We start from the raw sequence: 25,795 nt of genomic DNA on the forward strand, positions 1-25,795 counted from the left end.
GGTTAAAAACCAGGCTTTTATTGCGTCCTGCATGTGCTGCTCGGGCACGGCGCGCAGCCGCGGCTCCTGCCAAAGGGGTTATGAAACGCATCGAGTCCCGGAGCCGGGCCCTGCTCCTCCCCGCCCCCGAGAGCCGACATTGTACAAAACTCTATTTACAGAGAAAACAGGCAAAAACGGCGAGGCCAAAACCCCCTCGCCCTCCAGGAGGGAGCACCCAAGAGCGAAACGGCCGCGCACTCCCTAGGGCAGCCACCCACGGCCCCCAGGAGCCCTGAGCCACGCCGCAGCTGCTCCCTTTTCTAAAAATCAGGGAATTTGCACAAAAACCTCCCGTCCTGCAAGGGTGCAGCTGGAGGGGCCAGGGCACAACCCCCTGAAGGGCGCTGTGTCCTCCCTGGGGTGCTCCCCCCAGGGGACGGCGCCGACGGGCAGCCAGGAGACCGCGAGCCCTCGCAGGAGCAGTGGGGCGCACAGGGAGACCTCATGGCTGATACTCAGTGGGATCGTGTTACTTTGGAACATAAACCGAGGGGAATGAACCACTGTTTAAAAAGAAAACCAAAATCAAAACAACCCCGCACACGTTCCTCCCTCCACGCGTGCTCGGGAGAGCGCCCCCGGAGCGCAGCGAGCCCTGCTCCCGCTCAGAAGGCGTAGCGCGTGCGGATGTCCTCCAGCTTCTTGGACACCTCGGGGGGCGTCCGGTCCAGCTCCTCGGCCACGTTCTTCTGCTTGTTGGGCTCCATCGAGTTGAACTGCTCGCACAGGTCCCCGTCGATCACGTTCTGGGGGGACAAGGAGGAGGGAGGTGAAGCGACAGGGTGTGAGGGCACCAAGCCCTGCCTGAGCGGGGAAAGCGGCAGCAAACGGCTCGCTCCCAGAGCTCCCTGGTCCCAGAGCTCCTCAAGCACCAGTTTTGGTCGCCGCCACGCTCACCACACCAGTACTGGTTCACAAACCTCCCCCCACCGAGGAGAGGCCAGGACCTGCTGGCGCGAAGTCCCCGAGCAGCCCCCGAAACGTGGCGATCGGCCCCGCACCCGGACCCACCTTCACCGGGAAGTAGTAGGAGCGGAAACTGAGGTGGTCCCGCCCGCAGAGAGGGGGGTGCTCCGACCTCAAGTGCATCTCCACGTGCTGGAAGAAGTCGTGGTCCTGAGCAGAGAGGAAAAGAGCACGGATCATCGCGCGCTTACGGCACCAGCCAGGAACCGCTGCTGCCACCAGGCTCGGCCAGGGCTGATGGTGGCCCAGCTCTGGTGGTCATCACCCCCTCACGCTGCTCCAGGAGGCCCCGACAAACGCAGCCAAGAACGCTGCCTCCGGGACGTGAAGCACCAGCACTGGCAGGCTACACGGCCCTGCACAATGCTGGGCAACCCCCCTCAGACACAGGAGGGATTTACAGCAGCAGTGGGACAAGAAAAGCTTTGAACTCTTGACGAGCCCAGCGCAGCAGGAGGGGTTATTGAGCTCCTTCTCCTCCCCCTTGCAACTGAGCTGTCCTGCAGCCACAGGCTCTCCTGCAGCCCCGCAGAGCCCTGGAGGTACCTCAGGGATGCAGCACGTTCACAGAGAGCGCACAGAAAGCAGCATGACGACAGGGCGCACTTACCTCGTGGGAAGTGAAGGGGACCAAGATCCCTATCCCCCCCGACAAGGTGGTGTAGACGAGAGATTCAGAGCCTCCGGGGATCAGCGTGGTCTTTTGCAGCGAGAGCACCGTCTCTCCCACGTGGTAGTTCATGATCACTTCGGCCTGGAAGTCGAGCACAGCAGCACATGCATTCAGCTCGTATGAAAGCATCAAAGGGAGAGGAACACGAACAGACCCCACCACCCGCGAGTTCCGAGACTGCCTTCTGAGGGGACGTGCCCTGCACCTGCGAGCAGATGACACAGCTCAGCATGCCACTCAGCTACCCTCGAGCTGGGCAAAGGGATTTAACGAGGGCGAGGAGGAAAAGAAAACAAGTGTGCGGCTTCCACCCAGCACCACCCAATGGGCAGAGGCAGGATTTGGCTCCCGATGATGCTGAAATCCCACCAGCGCAGCACAGCGGGCGTGCAGGAGCAGGACTGGCTCCACAGCAAGCAGCACGTCCTCCTCCCATGAAGCCTTACCTTCTGCGACGCCCCGTTAAGGAGCCCCCGGTCCCAGAGAGCTTTGTTGCCTGTGGGGTCCTCGTCTACCTCGTCGTTGGTGTTGGGAGGCAGCCTCACCTGTGTCGGAAGAGCAGGGAAGGGTCAACAAGGTGCAGAGAAGTGGTGCGCTTCGGGAAAGCCTTTGGGGCTCTGAACAGGCCGCTCGGGTGGGCTCTACGGGAACAGCTCTATGCTTACTGTAAAATCATCAATTTGATCCCTCCAGCAGGGGCTCCAGGGTTAAATGGCAACCGTGTTATTAAGACTGACGGCCCAAAAACGTGGGCAAGACCTCGAGCAGGCTCTGCCTGGCACGTGCAGACCACGCCGGGAGGCAGGGTTGCTTTGAAGGCGGGTGCCCTTAACGAGCCCAGCTCGGGGCAGGGACACCAAGAGCATTAATTTGCGTGCGGTGGCCAACTCCTGCGGGTGTAACGTCCGACACTCGCCGCACTCTGCGCTGCGAAGCGCCCAAGCACGCTTCAGAGATGAAAGCTCTGGCAGACAGAGCTTTCTCTCTCTGCTCTCTCCTCCTCCCCGGCCGAAGGCCAGCCAAGCAGGGAAGTGTCGGCACTGACTACACCATCTCTCGGAGGAAGTGACAGAGAAAGCTAGCGCTGGCGCTGAGGTCTGGGCAGGGAAAGTGAGAGTGATCACCCCGACACAAGTGGCTGTGAAAGGGCCCACGAGACCAAGCATCGTTTTAAGGCTTACAGCAATTTCTGGGGCAGTTTTAAGGTAAAGTCATCGGATGCTTCAGAAACGCAGTGGGTTTTGACCCGATGACTCTCTAACTTGTTTGCTTTAGCTTAAACTGATAAACTGCAGCCGGCCGCTGTGACGACAGCCAGCGCCCCATAAAAAACAAGGGAATGGCACAGGGCGTTGCCTCCAGCTGAGCACAGATTCTCATTCCTTTAAGACAAATCATGGGTGTTTTAAGGAAAAAGACATCCGTGTTCAGAAAGCCTCTCCGAGGCACACTCACCACGCAGATGTTGCCGAATTTGTCGGCTCCGGCCACGGTGTCGTAATCCAGGAGGGTGGCTGTGGTGACCCACCGCGGGTAGGTGTCGTCGGCGAAGATGATGAGCTGGTTCTCGTTCCTTTTGTAGCGCACCCAGATGAAGCTCTCCTGGACGTCCGACACGATCACTCTGTGCCCGATGGTCTGGATCCCGCAGATGTAGTTGGCGATGTGCTGCGGGGGGAGGAAGGACAACAGCTGAGTGCCTCCACCAGGGAAGCATAACCCAGCCAGGTGCCATCAGCTCCGTCCTGCTCCACCTGAGAGCGTTTCCCTCTGTGAACCGGGGCTGGCTGCCCGTTTCTCAGCGTCTCCTGCAAGGCTACCTGTCACACTTGGGGTACGCTGCAGCCCCAAGCTGAACACGCAGCCAAGGCAGGGCCCTTGCAAGGCAACATTTTTCACTTAGCGGGCCGTGAACGGATGCAAGACCAGCACCCAGAGAAGCAGCGCCATCAGCAAACCAGACGTCAGCAGCAGGGCTTCCCCTCACTGCTGCAGCCCTGCAGGACAGCTTCGATTTCTCATGCAAGTCATACTCAGCAGAGAAGAAAAAAAAAAAAAACACAAAAAAAAACAAAGGAAGAACAAACATAACAAAAAGCCATTCCCCTACAAGTTCCCAGCTTGCTGCGTTTGGCTGTGCAGCAGCCAGCACCTGGCACGGGTTGTGCAACCAGCATGAGAGGAGGAGGAGGAGGAGCAGGCAATTAACAGTTAGAAAACCACGCTCCGAAATTTTTCTTCAAATCCCGGAGACGCGGAACAAGAAGGCCCGTTGATCCTGTGCCTTTAAAAGTCCAAGAAATAGTTTAAGAGAAAAATCCCCTTTTCGGTGCTCCAGCCAACTGCAGAGGTGCTCGTACGCACCCAGCTTCTGTCCCCAGCCACTTAAGGAACCGCTCCCAGCAGCTGTCACGCTGTATCTGCACGGGACCTCTCGCATTTGCAGCTCCTGCACACGTCGGTGAACAGCACCGAGCCGGCACGGGCAGAGCTGCTGAGGCTGCCCTGGGTGGACCGCGAGGCCCAGGCCCAGCTCTCAAGTCCCAGGGCACACTGGGGGCTGCAGCAGCAGCAGCTAAAGCCTTGCTTTGCCCACAATGCAAGCAGCCGTGGTGAAGAACAAGAGCCAGTACCTTATTCTCACACTTCCGAAGCAGCTTCTTCTTGCCCAGGTCGTACACACGGAGCAGCTTCCCAACCCCGATCAGGACTCGTCCTTGGAAGGGGGCGATGGCTGCAGGAACCTCCTCCACGGGGGTCTAGAGAGGGACGGAAGAGGAAGAGGAAGGCCGTGAGATCCCCACCGGCAGAGCTGAGCTTACGCCGAGCCTCAGGAGGGACTCGGCTACGGCCTGGCAGAAACTCGCTGGCACGCACCAAGGCTTTCAGCAGCTGACCACAACCCTTTTAAACAGGTGGGGGACAAGGGCACCCTCCCAACGCCAGCACAGCCACACGGGCGCTAACGCACTGACAGCGCTACTGACAGCGCCCTCCTGGCAGCGCCCCAGCCGAGGTCCTGCTGCCTCTGCTCTTCGTGTTGCTTTTATCCTCAACAGAAAGATTTGATGCTTTGCCTAAAACTACCCAGAGGGAGCTTCCAGTTAGCGTTCCCAGCTCGGCTGCCTTGGCTACGAGAAGTTGTTTCACACCATCAGCTCCAAAGGGGGTGCTCGGTGGCACCAGGGGGCCGTGCTCCAGAACAGAACCACCCGCGGCACCAGGACCAGAGATGCGAAGGAAGCCCCAATTTCCCTCCCCACGTGTTCAAACCCTGATCGTGCTGGAAGCACTTGGAAGAACACAATTCGGTTTAAATACAGCCCTGCAGAAACCCTTGCTAAAGCCCCCGAGGCCTGCCAGCCAAGCTGTCCCCTGGGCAACCAGCGCTTCCTACAGGCAGCCAAGAAGCGCGGCGACAGCTTCGTGCGGCCAGCACCGGGCCGAGCGCCTCGGTGCCAGGGCTCAAGCGACCGAGTGTGAGTTCATTTCATAAACGAGCGCCAAGTGCAGCTCCCTGAGCTCGTGCTGAGGCAGAAACAGAGCTGCTCTCTCCCCTGCTCGGTGGGGGCATGGAAAAAACCACTCCTTTCCTGTCTGCCAATTAGATAAGACAGCTAGAGGCAAAGGACCGGGACTCCCGGGAGGTCTGCGTTGTGTCCTCAGCTCTGCACAAGACGCCCCATGTGATTTTGGGGGGAGGTGGCTTGTTTTCTTGGAAACTGTTTCCAGTGTGTAACACCCGCATGATGATCTGAGGCAGTGCTGCAACGTTCCCGCTACGCTCAGGGCACCCAGAGGCTGCTCCCTCTCCCCCCTCACCTTGTGCAGGAACTCCAGCTTCTCGCCGCTGTTCACCAGCTTGTACGTGTAGACGAATCCCCCAGCAACCGAGCGCGGGTTCAGGATCAGGTCCTTGGCCACCCCCACCAGCACGTACCAGTCCTCGCCCGTGTTGGAGAAGCGGCACACGGCCACGCTGGGGGGGACGAGACACCGGGGGTCAGCGCCATTGCGACACAAACCCACCCGCAGCACAGCTTGCGCCTGCCCAGGTCAGCCCAGCCCTCCCGCAGCGAGGTTTCACTTCCAGAGGTCAGTTTTCCTCCCTGCGGTCATGTTTGGAGCAGATTCCCTCACTCCCCCATAAAAAAGATGCACCACAGCTGTCTCACATGCCCAAAGCACTGCTTTTATGCTCTCGCAGACTTTAGCCACATGCGAAGCCCCACTCAAAGCTCTTTTCCAAAGACTGTGCCAATTTGGACCGCACGTGTAAGCTTCCTCCCCTTCCACTGTTATTTCCTGCCTGGGGCCTAGCTCAGCCAGGCTGGGAATTCTGGACAAACAGGACAGAGCTTCTGGGCGAGCGCGACCCAACCCCGCTCCACCTGCTGAGGCTCTGTGCTGCCTTCCCCGCATCCCTCCGACGCTTCCCTTCCCATCTCCGCTCGTTTATCTGGACGAGAAGAGGAAGCAAGCAGGCGCAGGATGTTCTCGCGTTCCCAGCTCTCTTATCTCTCACTTCCACCCCCGTGTTGTTCTTTAAGCACCGGGGCCCAGCGAATGAATTTGGAGAGCTGCACCAGCTCCCGGTGTCATGTGCAGACAGACGAGGGCAGGATGGGAAGGAAAGGCAAGACAAAAGGTTTGAGCACGTGGCAATCCCTTCCGGGAATTCACCCGGCCTCCTGATAACATGCTGCGTCTGGACTTCAACTCGCAGTCGTTAACAGTTCAGGAAAATGATGAAAAAATAAAAAACCCCACCTAAGACTCAGCAGCAGCAGGGATTTTTGCTGCGCCTGGCACTGCTTCTTACCTGAAGGCGGCTTCGTTCTGCTCTAGCTGGACCAGATCCAAGGTGTTTCCCTGGATGGGGTTCATCACCCTGATAACAGAGGCCCACTGCCCGTTCCCTGCCTTGGGAGCGCCGAAGATGGACTCCGGCAGGTTCTCGTTCAGGAAGGCTGCGGCCATCTCCGCGGCCAGCTCCCGCTCATCTTCGCCCGCAGCCTCCACCATTTCCTAGGGCACGTTAAAGGAAGGGGAAAAACCAGCTCAGAGCACTTCCTCACAGACCTGCCGACACTGCGCAGAATACACCCCCTGACCCCCAGCCCAGGTACTCCAGAGCAAGGTTCCACCTGGGAAGCCCTAAAAGCCTTTGAATTGTGAAGCTGCCATCTGTCCTGAGCTCGTTCCCCCAGCAGGTCTCAGAGCACACTGTCAGCTCTTCCCGGCCCGAGGGGCAGCTGTCTGGGGAGCTGTTTCTCCAGAGCAACAGCTCTGGAAACAACATTGAGCAAACTGAAGATGAAAACCCACTGAAAGCCAAACATTCTCCCAGAGAACCCAAGGAACGGCGTTACGCAAGCAGGACTGTCCTGAGAAGGGGTTTTTAGAGCTTGTCAAAACAACACGCAAGGAGAGGAGCGCTGGGGAGCACTGCATCCTGCCGACACTCACGTTTCGAGGCACATTTCCACTCCCTTCAGCGCCTGTGTCCGTACAGAGCACCGAAAGGAGCGGGCAGCAGCAGCTGGGACCGCCGAGAGGCGAGGGTTTCAGCAGAAGTTGTCCCCAGGGAAGGGACGCGTGTGCCACCTGTCCGCCACCCCGCCTACCTCGGCCATCTGCTGCTTCCTCTGCGCCTTGGTGGCCTCGGTGTAGGCGTTGTGGTCCGTCTCGATGATGATCAGGTTGTTGCTCTCGGGGTGAATGACGAATTTGCGGGGTGTGTACTGCAAGGGGAAGGCGACCTGGTTGAAGACTGCCCCCAGCTTCTCCAGCGCCAAAATCCTGGGGGACAAAGACGTGAGAGGTGGTCAACACAATCCGACAGCGGCTGTCCCACGGGCGGAGGGTCATCCAACGCTCCTCAGAGATGTTCTAGTTACAACTGCATGAAAAATGCCAAAGCCTGACCAGCCAGCCTTTCTTCTGCAGCTTGCCAGCTGAAATGCCAGTTCTTCTGGCATTTCGTGACTGAAAACCACAAGTCTCTCCAGAAAGAATGGCTCCTTGAAAAGCAATGAATGCTGCAATCTCAGCGAGGACTGATATGAAGAAAGCGCCTGTTCAAGTGCATGAAGCAGAGCTCCCGAATTTGTGCTCCCTCGTTATTTTCATATCGATTTAATCCCTGATTTAAAAACACAACAACCCCAGGCCTGTCGTGCCGCTGACTGCTCAGATGACGTGCCCTGAGTTCTGCAAAGCAGCCAGTTCAGGTCACAAGCCTGACGGTCCTAATGCACAACAGGCTCTCAGTTATCAACAACTTCCCTCGGTAAGGAGCGGTGAATTTAAGGATTACCCGAATCACATTTGTTATTTCAAAAAGCTACAAAGCACCAACCGGAGAAGCGCACCACACCCTGTTTCTTTTTGACATAAGCACCCTTCTGTTCTGTTTGCTTTCGGAAACACAGACAAGCGTTTCTACCAAATCATGACCCGTAATCAAATAACCTCAAAAAAACCCCTTGAAAACGAAGCTGAGTCACTTCACCCCTCTCCTTCTGAAGGCCCTTCTGGCATCCCCCCAGTTCTTACCTCAGCGTGTTTGTGGAGATGGCCACAATGCCCTCGGGGCACTGCTCAGAGGCAAAGCCGGAGGCGAACTCCAGGGTCTCGTAGGACAGGGGAGTCAGGTGGAAACGCGACTGATAGGAGTAGCTGAGCCAGGAGCGGCTCGACATGGCCAGCACCTGCAAGAGGCAGAAGGCAGCGAGTTGGGCACGCCTGGGGACGGAGGCGAGCTCCTTCTGTGCAACAGGAAGGGGTATAGGTGAATGAACAGCGCGGCAACGGACCCCCCACTGCTGGAAAAATGGAATAAATTCCTGTGGGTGGGCTCTGCCCAGCTCAGAGCACACCTTCGGAAACACCGCTTGCTTCCAAGAGACAGCGGTGTCTGGGAACCGTGCATGGCACGAAGAGGAGCTGTCAAGACAATGGACACTCAAACTGAGGTACAATACAGAAAATTTTATCTGTAATATCCAAGATCAACTAATACTTTCATATCTTAAACAAAAAAAACCAATGTTCTAATGGGAACAGGTCTTACAAAAGAACTATACGCTGTAGCTCCATCACCCTCCAAGTGCTGTAGCTCTGCTTTGGAATCTAAGTGACAGTTACTTAAAAAATAAATAAATAAATAAAATCAGTAGCCCATTTCCAATCGATTACGCTAAGGGAAACAAAGGAAGCAGACGGACTTGTAACTCCTCAGCTTCCCACATCTGGCTAACCCAACAGCAGCCCAATTTTCCTTTCTGCCTGACCAGCAAGAGCTGGAGTTGCCCTGAGGCTGCTCCAAGCCACACACCAGCTGTCCCCGAGCGTGGTTTTCCTCCCCAGGCTGTCAGACAAGAAACCAAGACTGGTGTCGATGCAGAAGGTGCTCGGTTGCTCGAACTGCTCTCTGAGTTACAGCTGGGAGGCCGGCAGGAGCAGGTCAGACCCACGCCGTGCACCACAACATGACAGCGAAGCTTGGATCCCCAGCTCCAGCCCCCTGCGCTGCCCGGCAGCGTTTCTCAACCCTGAAGGTGTCATCCAAAAATGAGTCAGGCAGGGGGTGGCAGATCTCCCCAGTGTCACATCAGAAGGGCTAAAACGGCACTTCCGATGAAACAAGTTCTTCCCTGCGAGCCAAATCCTACAAATATTTTCCTCTAGCTGTGCGCGTTAACATCGTAGCCCCTGGCTGTGCCGCTCTCGACTGGTGCGGGAGATGAGCACGACCTGCACTGAGCAGCCCAGGAGCACGGGGCTCCCTCTGGCTGTCCACCGAGGCAGGCAGGACAAGATTTTTCAGTGTCTCCGTGCCAAGAAATCCGTGCAGGGCTTTCCAGGCAAGCTGCAAACACAGCCTGTGGCTGGATGACTCCCTTCCAGGCAAGGCAGGGCAGCACTACACGGTAATTCCCAAGGGTACGGAGAATAGTGACAGGAACAAAGGTGTTTGTGGAAGGAGCGAGCTGCAGGCCAGGCAGCTCCATAACGAAGTCGTTCTGCTTCCCACCTTCACCCAGAGGGGCCCTGCCAGGAGGCCCCCCTGCCCTGCCCACCAGTAAGGACAACGGGGAAGCTGTACGGGGGACTGGGTCTGCCCCCCTCGGAGAGCTCGCCCCACTCACCGCCTCCTGGCCCTGCATCCGGACCCGGAAGAGCTTCACAGGCCGCGAGCCCAGGTACCTGGTCCTGGTATCGGAGAGATCACCCGTCACGGGGTCCAGCACAGTTCGCAGCAGCACACCGTTCTTGGCAGCAGGAAATCACAGTCAGACCACGATTACAGACACAGAGTTAACAGCCACAGCCCCGTATTACTCAAGACAGAAGAAACAATTTCTGAAGAACCAGGCTTTTGTTTTCCTAGCTTCTGATACAACCCCTCCTGTAACCACTCTCTACCTAAACTGGCTCTTAGTATCACAAACCATAGCTCCTGCACACTCCCAAGAGGCAGAAAGGAATTACTATTAAAAAAAAAAAAAAAAGCAAAAGCAAAAAACATTGACCAGAATTTTGGTACATCACATAGCCCTGAAAAGCTTGAGGACTGACTCAGTTTCCTAATCCCTCTCAGTACAAAGCATTCACTCCCCAAAGCCCACGCTGCTTAAGTTTGCCTTCTGACATCACTTGAGACTGCTCTGGTTATTTTTGCCACATGTTGAATTGTCAAAACAACATTTTTTGGTCAAGGATCACAGAGTCAGAACTGGATGCAACAAAAACTGTGCAGCAGCAGAGTTATTAGAGCAGAGCCTGCGGTTGTGGGCAGTCACTTCCTTTGATATCCTGCCCTCCAGGCAATTTCTGGAGAAATGACCAACAACATTTCACCGAGAAATTTGCAGAGCTTGCCCTCCTTCTGCAAGGGGAAGAGTACAACTTGTCCCATGCGAAGTCTGGGGGAATGTGCTGTCTCCCGCCTGGCCTCGGGTCTGGGAACGCAGGGGGAAACTTGCACTTGTGCCCCGCCACACGGCGAGCTCCCCGCTCACCTGCAGGCCGATGTTGAGGTAGAGGAAGCCGATGGAGCCCCGCTCGCCCAGCTCGTCCTGCTTCTCCGTGCCGCCCATCTCCACGATGCACAGCGACTCGGGCTGCGCGGGGAGGGCCTGCATGCTCAGCGGCTGCAAGCAGTCCTGCGGGAGGCAGAGGGGGAAAAAAGGAAAAAAAAAAGTCACAACAGACACAGGCATGATGGATTGTGGCAAGCGAGGAGTGGCAACAACTCTGCGGTCTGTGGAAGACGAGCTCTGAACACTCGTCTGTCACAGGCAGAGGAATGATGGTGCCGCTCTGCTGCTAAACCCACTTGCAGAATGAGTTTGCTTTTACCACAGATACAAACAGTGAGAAGAGAGGAGAACAAAAAAAAACTTTTATATCTTATCTAGTAAATGGCCAGGCCTGAGCAAGACCAGATAAAAGTAAGGAATCTGTTTCAGGCTGGGATCGAGGGCCACGCTTCCTCTCAGCTCGGCAGAGAAGCCACACCAGTTAAAGCCATTCCTTCCTGACATCCCCGGGACGCGGCTCCCGAGCTCCCTTCTGAAGGCTCCGAGCCAACAAGAGGCGAAGCCAGAGCCGCTACTCACCGAAGGGTCGAGGGAAATAATCCTGACAGTGTTGTCCACCAGCCCGACGGCGAGGAAGCGGGAGCGCTGCTCGCCGGGCGGAACGTTGGCCAAGCTCATGCACACCACATCGGCCGACATCTCCTTCCGCTCTGTGTACTCGTTCAGCTGTCCCGACTGAGAAGCCCAAGAGGCACAAAGTTTATTTATTAACTGGGCAACGGGGCGGACCAGCACCAAAATCTCTCTCCAGACCCTTCCCCCAGTTGGTTTTAAATTTATTTTGAAGACAGAGCTTTGAATTATTATTATTTTTTAAACCATTTCTGTACAGCCTTGTTTCACTGACAACTCAAAGGGCCAGAACAGCAGGTCTGCTCTGGGGCAGGCGCCCCACGCTCTGCCGTGCCCTTCCAGCCTCCCTCAGCAGGTCAACACCACACGTACCGGGTCCATCTCGAAGTAAACCAGCTCTCCTCCGGTCAGCGCTATCACCACCTGCCTCTGGTTCACAGCGCACTTGACGATGGTTTTCTTCCCGGGCGTCTTCCATTCGTTTACCCTTTTATCTGCTCGGATGTGCCGGATCCCATCCGGGTACACCTGAAGGACAAAAGGTCACGTTAATTCCTGGATTCCCAACTTTCGCCTCACCTGGAATTCCGACACAAGCAAGCCAAAGCAAGCACCACCCCGGCAGCAGTGCCCTACGTGCCGTAGGCCGGACTAGGACAACGCCACTCGCAGCTGGAAGCATTTTATCTCTGAACTACAGCAAGAAACCACTGAGCGTGCACTGAGGGAGTTTAGGAGCATTTTCAGCTTGCCCAGTTTAACTAGCAGGATAAAAGAGAGAAGGAGCCGCAGAGGTGCCAGGAGCTGTCCTTTACCTGCACCAAAGCATCGTCCCCCAGCAGGGAGCAGGACAAGGTGGGCGTCGTACCCAGGAACCCCGAGTCAGTCACTTCTTCTACGGTCTCTCCGATGGACAGCACCAGCGTGGCGTTTACGAAGGACACGATGATATAGGCATCAAATTCATCTGAGCAAGGGAGACAGGAGGGGGGAAAAAAGACTTGATTAAATAAATGCAAGGCTTCCCACCCAAATTCACAGCCTGACGGATGTCTAGCAGTTACTCTTCAGCAGAACTCCAGCGATAATTGCATCTGCTGGCAGTGCTGTGCGAGTTCATCCCAGGGCATGCGGCGCAAAAGCCGTCCACTGCTGGGCTCTGAGGAACACCAGACCGAGCCAGGACGGAGCGATGATCTCTGTACGGAGTCAGTTCGTGATGAACTGACTTCTTTGCTCGCATTCTGCCAAGCAACCCTACCGCTTGCCGAGGACGGCACAGGGCCTGCAGTTTTTAAGACCCTTGCCCCACCTCACACGAGGAGCCGAACCCAGATGTAACACCCAGCGAGGCCCAACGCCAACAACCTGAACCACGGAACCTGTCTGCAGAAACCGCACCGTGGACGCTGTGAACAGGAGTTTGCAAACCCCACCTCTACCCAGTGTCCCCACGGTAACAGGCTGCACGTTTAGGACAGCAGGTGAGCTCGGGGCTGGCCTGCTCCACCTGCACCCAGCAGCTCAGCTGCCTTACGCTCGCACTGCCACCCATACGGGCTCCCAGGATGAGAAAATCCCATCTTTAAGACGGAGCAAGAGTTGACCTTTACTTCTGCTGGTGCCGGTGACAGCACTGCAGCCATCACGTCCAGCGCTGGCTTCTCCCAGAGGGAACAGCTTGGGAGAGTCCAGTAGAAGGACAGGGAGAAGCTATGCTAACAAAAACAGTCTGAACGGCTCACACGGAAATAGGGAAACTTCGTGGGAAACGGGGCAGGGGCAGCGTGCAGATGGAAAGCCCCGGCCTGCTGCTGCACGTCTGCATTCTGCGGCAAGAGAGGCAGTAAAGAGGGGAGGGGAGAGTCTTGTTAAAACAGAGTAATGAACGTAACAGCAGCAACGAAGCCGGCTGGGAAACGGAGCCAGGAGCCTCAGCGGAGGAGTGGGATTGCCTCAGAGAAGCTCCTGGTGCTGTTGTCATGCACGTGCCGTTTCTTCAAGAGGAGAAACCCATTGCACCCAATTCCACCCCAAGCTCAGGCACCAAATCGCATGAATTAGCAGGTGAAGGGGAGCGAGAGCTGTCCCAGCTGTGCCCCCCGAGCAGTTTCACCAGGGTTAGCACCGGTGAGAGACACGGAGAAGCAACCAACGCATCTCGAGGCATGGAAAGAGAACAGAGAGCTCCCACCAGGACGAGTACGGGATGCCAGCAGGCAACACGCAGCCTAGTTCGGTTGCCTTTAAGCTGGTAACCGAACCAAAGGCTCCAGGAACACATCTTTTTCCTACCCACCCTGCTCAGAGGAAGGTGTTGCCAAATCTGCTGTGTCATGTCTACTACCCAGCTCTGACACGCAGCTGAAAATATGCAAGTGAAGAACGCTTCATTTTCTCTGAACATCTGGCGCGCAGGCTCCGATGGAGACGGAGGAGCTTTGTGCAGCTGAAGCAGCCCCAGCACTGCCCCGTGGCACGGCTCCAGCAATACTCCCTCAGCGGTCGCAGCCAGGACCTGCAGCGCGCCCCCAGACCCCGAGGGAAGCAGACCCACGCGGGACAGCCAGGAAACAAGAACGGAGCCCGCACACAGAAACAGATCCTAGCAGAATTCCTCTGCCACTACCAGGGGACGGTAGGGGTCCGGTGAGCTGTGCGCTGCCACACACCGCTTGCTTTCTGCTCTAAAACACGGCTTCTCCTGAAACTTGCATGCATTGTTGAACACCAGAAGCCTGCAAGAATTCCTCGACTGCTTTAACTAGTGATTCTAGCAGTTCACTGCCCTTTAATTCATAAATATCCTGTAGACAGGATGTTCTAAAAATTCCATTGCAAAGACCATCGCTGCTTTCCAAACTTCTTGAGAGCTGCTCCTTCCCCCGGGGCCGTCATTCTCATGACAAACCTCCGTGCTCCAGCTGGAAGCTCACCCACGTGGGCTGGAGCAGGATGAAGAAAGCCAAACAGATTCCCTTAGTCCTACTCCAAACAAAACTCAATCCTGCCTCTCAAGGCTTCTAGCTCTTTCTTTTCACTGCTTTAGCTACACCAGCGCGCGTCGTTAATCCTGCGTCGGTAATGGCGACAAGTGCACTTCTGCTCCAAGTCCAGGAGTGTCGCTTCGGGCCTCTCTGCTGAGGCTTCGGGAATAAAAGCTTTGATTTACCAGTGAAGTCAGTGAGTAGGCCGCATTCATGCAGACTCCATACGATTCTGCTTCAGAAGACTGCCTAGCTGAAATTAAGGAGGCTAAATCCCCGGGGCACGCGGAGAAGTACTCTCGGCTGAAGAACAGAGCTTTCTATCTTGACACGACAAGATAACCACTCAGCTCCGTACAACCCCAAGCACAGCACCGCGCTGCCTGACTCGGGCAGACAGGCGTTACTCTGTGTGCAGGCACAAGGCTGCAGGGATGGCTACTACTGCCCTAATTGCTCCAGTTCGCCCCTTTCAGCTAGCGACAGACGTTTCAGTGCCCGAGGAGCCACAGCCGGACTCGTTCTCCTGTGCCCTCCGTACACGTCTCCTGCAGCCCCGTGCACGCCACGACCAGTTAGGAAAACATCACGCTTCTGTCCAGGAACGCCGTGCCGCTGCCCTTTTTGGGCCTTGCCGGGAATTCAGTTTGGTTCAGCCCCCGGAGTTCCATCACCGCGAGCCAGCCCGCGCCCGACACGGGCGTTTCACGCGCCCAGACCCGCGGCGTTTGGGTTTGCGCAAACACACACAGCTCAGTGGGCAGAGACAAGCGGTGAGGAGGTTCAGGGCTACTCTCACTTGGAATACCCAGGGGGATGCCAGCACATCTCCCCGGGCTCCTGTTTACTCCTGCAGCACTGACTCACCGCGCAGCGCCGTGTGCGCAGGAGCTGGCAGCTGCCTCCACGGCCCAGCGCACAGCCTTGAGCTCCCAGCCCTCAATACCCAGCTGTAAATAACCCAGGGTTTGGTGCAAAGCCCTCTGCTCCCCTGTCTGATGGCAGGCAGGTGCCAGGACCGCAGGGCAGCCCCATGCCAGCAACGCCTACGGGTGCCTCAGGAATTATTGGTTGCTTTCTCTGAGGGGGAAACAAAAAAAGCAGCTCGGGAGCTGAGAACGCCTCTCGAACGCACACCCGATTTTAGGCAGAACACCATTCTGCAGACACAGTCAATTATTCTGTCCCCCAAAGAGCCTGAGAAGGAACGGGAGATGCCTTCTACTCCTCAGCTACTGAAGCCCAAAGGCACCAATCTCCAGCTACACGACAGCTTCCCGAACTCATGCACTGAAAAGCTCAGCGGAAAGGGAGCCCCGTGACTTTGGGACTGTGCGTGGTTAACCTGTGGGACTGCTCAGGAGCCCCTAGCAGTAGGTACACACCTGTGGTGATCAGCACCTCCACCACCAGCCACCTGCGGAAGAAAAAAAGAGGCTCGGTATTGGTAGTGTGCATCACCACGTACCAGCCAGGGTTAGTACTGCTCCGAAGGCTGCCAGCCCGCACGGGTCTCTGAGGCCCTGCGGCACGCGCTCGCCGCGGCACCGAGGCAGTGCCAGGCAGCCCGACTGCAAACTGAGCACTCACACCAGCACTCGTGCAGCTTCAGGATCAGACAGGTGTCTGGAAGGGCCCTGCAGCCTGATTAAAACCCACAGGAACTGTGTGAATTCAGTGAGTCGTGGCTTGGCGATCGCTTTTACAGAAAGGTAAACTATGTAAAAAGCGGCACGGCTGCCAACAGCTTCCAGCATTTTTGGAGTCATCGAGATCTTTACGCTGAAACTCAGAAAACCTGGTAAGAGGAAAAAGAGGCAGCAGCAAGACCGGGCTGCTTTATGCGGGTTAGCGATGGTCCTCCGTCCCCTGCAAGTCAAAGTGCTCCTCTGGAACCCCACCAGGAAAGGTTTTAAAACTGTAAGGTCATGTCGGAAGTCTCGATCTCTCCAAGGCAAACAACGTTACCAGCTCCTATTCTGGAAGGCAGGAGCACAAGCAAACTGGAATGCCTCTTTTAAAGAAAATCACGTGGTTTTGATATGAACCGTGGAAATATTTTCCTTCTGACCCCTTTCATTTCTGGGAAACACGCAGGCACCTCCCGCACAGGGTCCCTTCCATGCTGCTCAGGCAGTACCCGAGCCTCAGAACACAAATACAGGAATTGAAGGCAGGTCTCAGGTGGCGAGGAAAATCCCACAGCAACGCCTGACACCCCCACAGGCTCCCTGGAAGACACGCTACTCCAAGACTGCTTAAAATCGAGATACCAGCACAGGAGGATGGGGTCTCTGCTGCAACAGCCTGCCATTTCTATACCCAGAGCGTAAGACCACAGCACGTCTCCGCGAGACGTGCACTGCCTCAGGAACAGCCACGGAGACACACCAGCACCCCGACTAGTTCCATTTCAGGCGTGCCTGGCATTTCTGAGGACCTCCGTTCTCACCCCCGAGAGAGGCAGGACGAGGGCTGACATTTCCTCCTATACTTTCGCAAGGCAAATCCATCATTTTGGAGCAGGTTAAAAAAATACGAGCAAACCCACAAGCTCATACATTTGGACAATTTCAACGACTGGACTTCCTGGAACGCGCAGCACCCTACATCCCGCTGGGGTTTTGAATAGGCAGCACGTCCGAGCCCAAACAGGCTGTTTTCTTTACAGACAGGCACGGAGGGAAGTAATAAAACACAGATACTGCTGCCCATTTATCTGCTTTGTTCCATAATTCGCATCCTGCTGCCTCGCGAAGAGCTGATGCCTGCAGTCGTCAACACCTCTGAAGCAGCGAGCCTGCTCCAGCACACAGCAGTGCCGCTGCCTCCTGATGTCAGAGCAAGAACTCGTGGAAGGTGGAAAGGGCGAGCAGAATTCTGGAGATGCAGCACAGCGGGCCGTGGGGGCAGGTGTTTCTTTGCCAAAGGGAAGCGTGACAGTCCTAGGGGGGCTTCCACGTACAATTTGCCGATTCAAATTGAGTTTCGGGGACAGCACACAGCCACCGTGCTGCACCCTTCCTACCTCCTCGGACAAAAGACCCCCCCAAAAAACAGCAAAAGAACCCCAAAGCATGTCATCACCTCCCCGTGCTTTAGGAGAGCACCCCGTACCTTCAACGTGCCTCCTCACGGTCCACACAGCGTTGGGGTTACCGGGCAGCTCCGAGACGGCCATTTCGGACACCTAGGGGGAAACGGGGACCAGGTTCTTTTGATAACAGATGTTCAGACTTACTGGGGGATTACTTACTGTAACAATCAGTCTTTAAGCTTTCCCACAACCGGGCAGGAAAACTACCAAATTCCCAGCTCTGATGCTCCCCCCGTGCCAGATGTGCAAGGGGGCAGAGCGCGCTGAGCAGCGCTGTCGCAACACGAGGGCTCCAGCTGACCAGCTTTTACACGGGGTCACCCGCCCCCGGCACCGAGAGCAGCAGCAGCTGGCAGGGACGCTGCGAAAGCTCCAGCTCGAGACGCTCGCGTGTTAGGGGAGACAAAATGCAGGTGGTGCGGAGTCAACAGAACAAAAAGCCTTTGAGGCTGAGAGCGAACAGCACGGCCCTCCCACTTCCGAGGCACAAGCCTTGAGTCTTCATCTGCCTCCAGACTACAGCGAAAGGAGAGTCCCCTCCTCACAGCACCCTCAGTCCTCAGATCATCTCCCGCTGCCTCCCGCTGTGTTTCTGAGGAGCTGAAGTCTTACCTCGAGCCCATGCCTCAGAACCCTCAGAGACGAGCGGGGCCCCCGGCCACAGGCCACGTACAGCTGGGGGGTGTCCTCGTTGGCCAGATCCGCGATCTGCGGGGAGGAACGGTGTCAAACGATCCGCAGGAAGAGGAAATAAAACCGAGCTCTGTACGCCGTGCTAGTGCTTTAATGCTTTCTTCAGCCACTACAAACTGTGAGGATGCCACAGGGTGTGCCATCTGCTGCCCTGAAATAACGTCAAATTTTACCCAGCCCCTCTGCAGAGGGGATGAGAACCGGTCTAATGGTCAACAGAGGACCAGCACAGGACTGCTGGCCGACACCGTACGTCCTGATGTGAATTTATCACCACGGCAATCAAAACCTGTCAGAGCAGGTGCCAGTCTCGGGCAGCTGACCGAGGATTTAGCAGGCCTGCTTTTCTACCAGCATTTACTGTAGCACAGAATTTCTGGAAAGCTAGGATAACGTAGCTCTGGTGACTCTGCTTACACGCAAATACTCTGCAGAAAAGCAGAGGGAAAAAAAATCACGCCTCCACAATGAATTCCTCCAAGTGAGAAAGATTTAAGAGTGGGAGGGAGCTTGCTGATGGCAACGCACCTGACAACACAGAATAGGCGACAAACTGTCCAACTCATCCACCAGCACCAGGTTCTTGAGGGGTCGTGGCTGGAAGAAGAACGTATCTCCTTCCTCCAGGGGCATGGCAGAAGAGAACTCGGGCTCCTCGTCGTCGTCGCCCAGGTGAGCTATCTGGTACAGGTAGCTGGGACAGAGCGAGAGCACGCTGAGCACAAAGCACGGGCTGCTCCAAGTCAGGCACAGCCAAATACTGGGCAGCAGGGTGGAGGAAATCCTTCCCTACCCCACAGCCATTAAAACTTAGCCTTAGGGGTCGCTTACTTGGTGACAAGAACACGTTACGAGGGAATCTGATGGCTGCTAAATGAATAAATTAAATCGAGGTCTCCTCATCTGCAGCTGTCCCTGGCAAGGTATCGCAGAGTTTCGGTGTTTTGCCTCGGAGATGCTCGTGGTAGAGCCAAAGCACTGGCGGCTGAGGCCACCAGCAGGGCCAACAAATAAGACTGCAGCTCTGCAGTTCCGTGTTTTATTGGAGTACTCTCACCTCGTTACTTCTAACCTCACTCTCTGTTCCATTTTATGGGTCTAAATAACACAACGATCAAGTTAAACTTCAGAGGAGAAAATAAATGCAGGAGGACAGGCCAATTCAATTCCTATTTTTAATATGTGCAAACGAACATGGCTTCCTCAAAAGCTTGCTTTACAAAACTGAATTCAGCCGCTCTGGTAAACCAGAGGGAGCTCCCCCGGGTGGCTGACTCCGCAGATGCAGTCAGAAGAGCACAGACCTCCATTTCTGTGAGCATACCGCTGTAAAGCCACATCCAAAGCCTTCTTCCAATCTTTGGAATATTCTTGAGCCCCAAATACAAGAAGAGGAAGCCCTCGAGAACGACTGTATTAACAAGCGGGCCACACAGTTACTGATAAAAAAAACCCCTACCTACTCCCGAGCACGCCATCAGGTTTTGAGACGCTGTACTACGCGTGCAAGTTCAGTGAAAATCAACCAAATTAACCAAAAGATAATTCATCCATCGGGACACGACTGATCCTACATGAACCCTAAGTGCTCAGTTCTTCCAAAACCTGCTGCAGCAACACGTTATCTTCTGTCCTCTGCCCTACAGTATTTAATCTGGGTTCAACAACAAGAAAATTCCCCGTTCAGTCATAGCCTAACCCAATTGTTCTGCTCCAGCCATGTGAACAAAGCATTAATCCACTCATTAAAACAGAGATTGTCTTTTTATGTTCAGTAAGGTCAAGGGTCGGCTTGCAGTCCTGAACAGAAACAGGCTGTTTCAGGGGAAAAATGCCGATGTGCAATTGTTTACTCACTGGTTTCCAAATTCAGAAGCCACAAAGAGAAAGCCCGTCTTCAGCACGCACATGGCAGCAGCCACAGGAACGGTGTCGAAGTACTTGAGTCGAATCTCCGTCACCTGAAAGCAGACGAAGACGTGACTGTGCTTGCAGAGTACTAAAGCCGTACACGTCTCTCACTAGAAAAGCCAGGCCTTCCGCTTCATCCTGAGGCTTCCTGGCTTCTGAAACACTGAGTCATTTTAGAAAAAAACAAAGGCAGATGTGAAAGTTAACTGCCTAAAAGGAAGAGGGAACTGGCTCAGTTTGCACATCACTGCACACCAGCCGTCCTCCACAAGTGCACAACTGTCCTGAGCAAATGTCTGCGTCTGGCACGGTCACAGCACCCCTTGGTAAAGAACGATTCAAGAACGGTCTCGAGCCACTTACAGATGCTGCACACTCACTCTTTGCGCTGAATTTGATGTGTTTAGACGCAGGTGGAACTAACATTGGACATACACTCAGAAAAAAACAAGCACCAAGCACGTGATTCAGTGCGGCAGGGATCTCTTCACTGAGAAGCACCAGGGCAGGCAGCAGCAAGCCACCTCGGTTCAGGTTTATTTCAGCTCACAGACCAGCTGCACCAAGGTGGCTGTATCTCAAGTGGCAACGAGATCGACTGCGGCGTATACACAACAGCTTTGTAAACCTCGTGCTGCCTCTGTACGAGCAAGGAGCCGTTACGGCCATGGGTGTAGCTGTTACAAAGCACACAGACCACGCACCACCAGAGCCAAACCCAAAATATTAGGCATTCGCCTGTTTCGAGAATCGGGCAGAACAATGAACCGAGGACTCTGTGGCAACGAGCGCTTTGTGTTGTTCTGCCACGGTGCTCACCATGTCTTCGTCGGTCTCCAGAGTGATTTTGAAGATGTCTCCCTGCTCCGTCTGGGCCAGGAAGAAGAACATGGACTTGGTCTTGTGTGTGGCGGAGCAGACAAAAATCATACCCCTCTCCGGGTCGTCCAAGTCGTTCTGCCAAGAGAGCACGCGGGGTCACTGGTGGAAGACTCAGAGCAAGCACACGTGTGGCGCCGCTGCCTGCAGCGCTCCCACCTCACGGGCGCCCAAGAACTGACCGCACGGGGACAGGCTTTCAGCACAAAGCCCACGCCCCGTCACACCCGGCACATCCCCTCCCCTGCAGGAAATACATCCCTCAGGCGCTGTGCCTCAGCGCTCCCCCTCCTGCCCCTTTCACCCTCCTCCCGGAGGACCCTCACATATCAGAGCCAAGGGCTGCATCCCACGAGCAGCACCGAGCTTTGGCAGGTGCTCAGAGCTCTGCCAGAACCTGCAGCGGAGGAGGAGGAGGCGGTGGCAGAGGACGGAGCAGCTGAAGCTACGACAGAGCTGCCGCCGAATTCACCCGCACCCACACCGGCAAGCGTGCCTCACCGTCTGCAGTCATCCTCTCACGCTGCCAGCGCTGCCTGATCAGAGCCTTTGTGGTGTCTGCAGCGCGAGCCTCAGAGAAGAGACATGAACCAAACTCATCCCTTCAGGCTGCGCACACCCCCACGTCCCCACGTGCAGGGGAGACGACAGGCCGACAGACCGCAACCCTCCTTCCTCGCTTTAAATCCTCCCGACGCAGGCGGACACCGAGCACACGTTCAGCACCGACAAGAAAAATCTCAAAAAAGGGTAAGGGAGGGATCCCGGAGCTCTCACCCGTCTCCTGGGAATTGGGCATCTGATGTCAGGCTGGTCACCGAAGTTTTTGTACGTGATGTAGTTCTCTGAGCAGATCAGCACCCCGCTGGGGCCGTCAGAACCACCAGGAACTGAAACACAACAAAAAAATGTTACCCTGAAGAGTCCCTGCCACGGGTCTGACTCGCTGCCTGTAAAGCATTTTAGTTTTCTTTACAACAGCGCAGGTCCTATTGCTCTGAGTAACCCTAAATGTGAGTCTGCTCTGACCGAGGAGAAAGAGACACCGAACCGAGGGCTTAGGAAGGAGAAAAAGAGGTGGCTTCAGACCAATCGCTTGTTTTATCCTTCACATCTCCTTGTCTAGAAAGCCACGCCATGCCCCGAACACCAGCAGCCCGTCAGCTGAGGCCGACCTTTGTGTTACTGGCACGTTTGCTCGTTGCCATAAAATCTCCCAGAGGCTTTCTGAGCCTTCCTTCGTCCTCTGAGCGCGCCTTTAGAAGGCTGCTGTCGAGCCCCGTGGGCGGGCAGCAGCGCTCGGACCCAGCAGTGGGGCAAGAAGAGAGCGCGCTGCTCCTCCTCAGCTTCTGCTGCTCCCGGAGAGGGCCCCACGGCCAGGGGGCTCGCTTCGCTTCCCTCCTTGTGTTTAGAGACCCTCGTGTGCGTGTTAGCTGCTGGAATCCCATGTGGGAGCACAGCAGCACCCGTGTGGTCCCTCAGATTGCATCCCTTCGTGTCTGTCCCTGGCTAATTTTAACATCTCGTGGCTCTGAGCAATGAGAACCCGAGGGAAACCTCAGAGCTCTGCATCTCTTTTTAAACCTCAGCTGCGTCGGTGCGTTTCTAAATATTTCCACACAGGAACCTGACTCCCACTTAATTTACACCGGTGGCTCAGACTACTGCCCCAGGACCCAAAGCAGCCCGGTGGCCGGTACCTGTTATCAGGAAGTTGCCGTGCTCTTCCAGGGGCTCGCTGTATTTCCTAACAACGTGGTTCAAACCCAGGTCCAGCTCATAAAACGTCAGCGTCTGCTGTGTGTTGGCTGCTGCTTCCCCCGTTGGATCGTTGTCTGCTTCCTGAAACAAACCACAGATTTCAGATTTTAAATTCTTTCAAGCCACCGACGGCAGGATGCTTTTGGTGGAAGCATTCCGAAGTGCCGAAGTCCCAAAGGCAATGCACAAAAAAGGTTCAGAGGAAGCAAACGTGCCCATTTGCAGCTGAACAGCAAGACCCTGAGCAGAAGCACCGGGACGGAACTGAATCCCGGGTCTGACTGGAGGCACGACCAGAAGCAGGTGACTTTGAGACAGAAGTTCCCTGGGACAGCAAAGGCAGGCAGCGTTCCCTGCCTTCATGGGCAGGTAAAGGGCGGAAGAGAAATAAAGCGTTAAGGCTAGCAAAGGGCAACCGGGTTCTTCTCACCTCGTAATCCATCTCCAGGCAGGCAAACATCGGGTTCTCAAACCCCACGTCGACTCCCACCACGTGGTAGACCAAGGTATTGGCCTTGTGCGCCTCCAGCGGGGAGGAGATGGTGAGGCGGGCGGCGGCATCCCTGTTCAGGATGTACACCAGCTTCTGCTTCTCGATAGCGCCTGAAACGGGAGGGCGGTGGGGCAGCGCGGGGCCACACAGCCCCTCGTGCCCACCTGCCCCTACGCACACAAGCTCTGCGACGAGGTGTCAGCATATTTCCGCTGCTGCGGGCACCCCGTGCCTCTAATTAACACCAAACGTTTCATTTTCAGTGCCTCGGGCTCAAGCAACAGCAGAGCCCCCAGCTCCCTGACGCCTAACGCTGCTCTTTGGGCCTGCCCAGCCCCGTGCTCGCTCCCCTGTCAGCACCACGTGGGCAGAGGGAACTCACGCACAGTGTTCACTCACACCACAAGCTCGCTGTCCCTTTGGCTGCAGAAGCACAACCGTTAGTGACACCGGCCAGCTGACGGTAAATCCTATCAAAAAAACCCAAAAAGCCCACCCCAGGCTCCCCCTGCCTGCAAAGCCTGATCAGAAACGCATCTGGTTGTCCTCACAACTCATCTCGGAGAAGAGACATGAATTCACAGCATCATTTCAGGCTGGAGGCCCTACTGGAGGCCCCAGTGTTTCTCCTAGATAGTGCGTGCCAGGGCTCTGTCTGCTCGCCGTGAGGCAAGCTGCCTTCCCAAACCGTTGGGGGCCAATTAAGTTGCGCAGCGTCAAGGAACCAGCCCACGTGCCTGCACTCTCCCTGATGCGCCTAACGAGCCCCCTGAGAACAAACACCCCGATTACACCCGGCAGGGGCTCGCTTCGAAGCTGCTAACCCCGGGACAGGAACACAAAGCAGGACCCGACCCCCGCTGACTTACTGATCATGACCGCGCGGCCCTTTGGGTCCACAGCCAGGTACTGCCCGGGCACGATCCTGCGGCAGCCGCTCTTGCCGAAGGTCTCCTGGTGGATCTTCTCGAAGACGTTCTTGGAGGGCTGGTACTCCAGGATGACGATGCGCCCCGAGTCGCTGCCCACCACGATGTAGTCCTTGGTGCCGCCCGTCAGGCGGAAGGCCATGAGCGAGCGGATGACCCCGAACACCTCCACCGTCAGCAGCGTGTGCACCTTCCCCGTGTTGGGGTCCGGGCGCAGCAGCTCCAGGATCTTGCCCCGGGACACGACGATTTCTTGCTGCTTGGTTCCTGCGGGGCCCGGAACGCAAAGGAGTGAGGGACAGCATGGTGTGAGAGCGCTCCCGAGGCGCTCTGTGGTAAAAGCTTCTTGGTAATGAGAATAAGATGAGACTAGAATGACAATAACAGCAACTCCTTGGCATTTATTTACTGCCATAATTACTAAAAAAGAACGTAAAGGGACGCGTTCACCACTAACAACGATGCTGGAGCATCTGGGTGATGATCACAGAATCACAGAATACCCCGACTTGGAAGGGACCCACAACGATTGAGTCCAACTCCTGGAATGAATCTTTGATTAATCTTTATAAAAGCTTTTACTCGTTTTGATGTATCTATTTTATTGATTTATACAGCAATTATTGTCACACCAACTTGGTTCCCACTTACACGTTAGTGCCTTTTCATTACTACTGCCCTTTGCTTAAGAACTTACTGCCCAGCCCTGCAGTGCTGGGGGGCAGGGAAGATATTTTTTGGTAACTCTCCCATTTACAGAAGGGAAACTTCAATGGCAGGTAAGGAGCTGGAAGAGAACAACCCCCCCCCGCAGTATCGTGGACAACCAAACTTCCCCTCATCCTTCCACAGGTCCCAGCCGCACGCCCAAGACAACAACAACAACACCCCCTTGGCGTTTATTTGCTGCTGTAATCACTAATTAAGCGCACAGGGACTTGTTCACCACGAACAACGACGCCGGAGCATCTGGGCGACGACGGAGGCGACCGAAACGCCCCGTTATATCACGGACAACCAAACTCCCCTCCACCCTCCCGCAGAGCTCCAGCCGCACGCCCCAGAGGAGGCGACAACCGCCGGCCGAAGCCGTGCGGGTGCCGAGGACACCCCGGGCACCGCAGCCCCTTCCCGCGGCGCAGCTACCTGAGAAGTTGCCGTGGATGGCATAGCTGATGCCCGTGGCGCGCTGCAGCGTCAGGTTGTACAGGAACATGGTGGCGTCGCTTCACGCCTCGGCCGGGCCGAGCCTAGAACTTTACAGAGAGACGCTTATTAAAATCATCTGCGGCGTGCAGCCACCCCCGGCCTGCCCTCGGCCCCCCCCCCCGGCCTCCCTCAGCGCTGTCTCCCCGCTGCCGCCCCCCGCCCCCGAAATGGCGGCCCGCACCGCGCCCCCCCGGCCCAGGGACGCGCCGGGAGCGGCCCTACCGCGCGGATGGCGGCGGGCGGCGGCGGATGGCGGCGGATGGCCGTGCGGCCTAGGCGGGCTCCCCGCCGGCCCGCTCCGCCATGAGCCCCGCACCTCCCGCCCGGGCCCTCGCGCGAGGCCCCGCGGGCCGTGAGGGGCGGGCCGCCCGCCGCGCTGCCTGACAGGACTCCCACACAAACGCGGCCTCTCCCCGCTCGGCGAGCCCCCGAGAAAAAAAACCCGAGGCTTCTCCCGGCTCGGGATAACCGGGAG

The 25,795-nt window shown here is 56.2% G+C and overlaps 1 protein-coding gene across 1 annotated transcript; it reads right to left on the minus strand.

Annotated features, from left to right (window-relative positions):
• SF3B3 (splicing factor 3b subunit 3) lies at window positions 1–25,679 on the minus strand. Its single transcript, XM_035543754.2, has 26 exons — window positions 25,543–25,679; window positions 25,258–25,367; window positions 24,052–24,378; window positions 23,120–23,292; window positions 22,629–22,770; window positions 21,706–21,818; window positions 20,869–21,006; window positions 19,996–20,099; window positions 18,667–18,832; window positions 18,058–18,153; window positions 17,466–17,538; window positions 12,177–12,328; window positions 11,734–11,889; window positions 11,308–11,463; window positions 10,708–10,851; window positions 9,835–9,957; window positions 8,240–8,394; window positions 7,309–7,483; window positions 6,504–6,709; window positions 5,504–5,660; window positions 4,315–4,440; window positions 3,137–3,349; window positions 2,128–2,226; window positions 1,619–1,762; window positions 1,054–1,158; window positions 1–788 (listed from the first exon to the last, which is right to left on the minus strand). Exons 2-26 carry the CDS (start codon window positions 25,325–25,327, stop codon window positions 648–650), a joined length of 3,654 nt encoding a protein of 1,217 aa, XP_035399647.1. The 5' UTR covers window positions 25,328–25,367; window positions 25,543–25,679; the 3' UTR covers window positions 1–647.
• Window positions 25,680–25,795: the final 116 nt, after the last annotated feature.

Source organism: Cygnus atratus, chromosome 12, assembly GCF_013377495.2.
Source record: "Cygnus atratus isolate AKBS03 ecotype Queensland, Australia chromosome 12, CAtr_DNAZoo_HiC_assembly, whole genome shotgun sequence".
In the NCBI taxonomy this organism is placed as follows: Eukaryota; Metazoa; Chordata; class Aves; order Anseriformes; family Anatidae; genus Cygnus; species Cygnus atratus.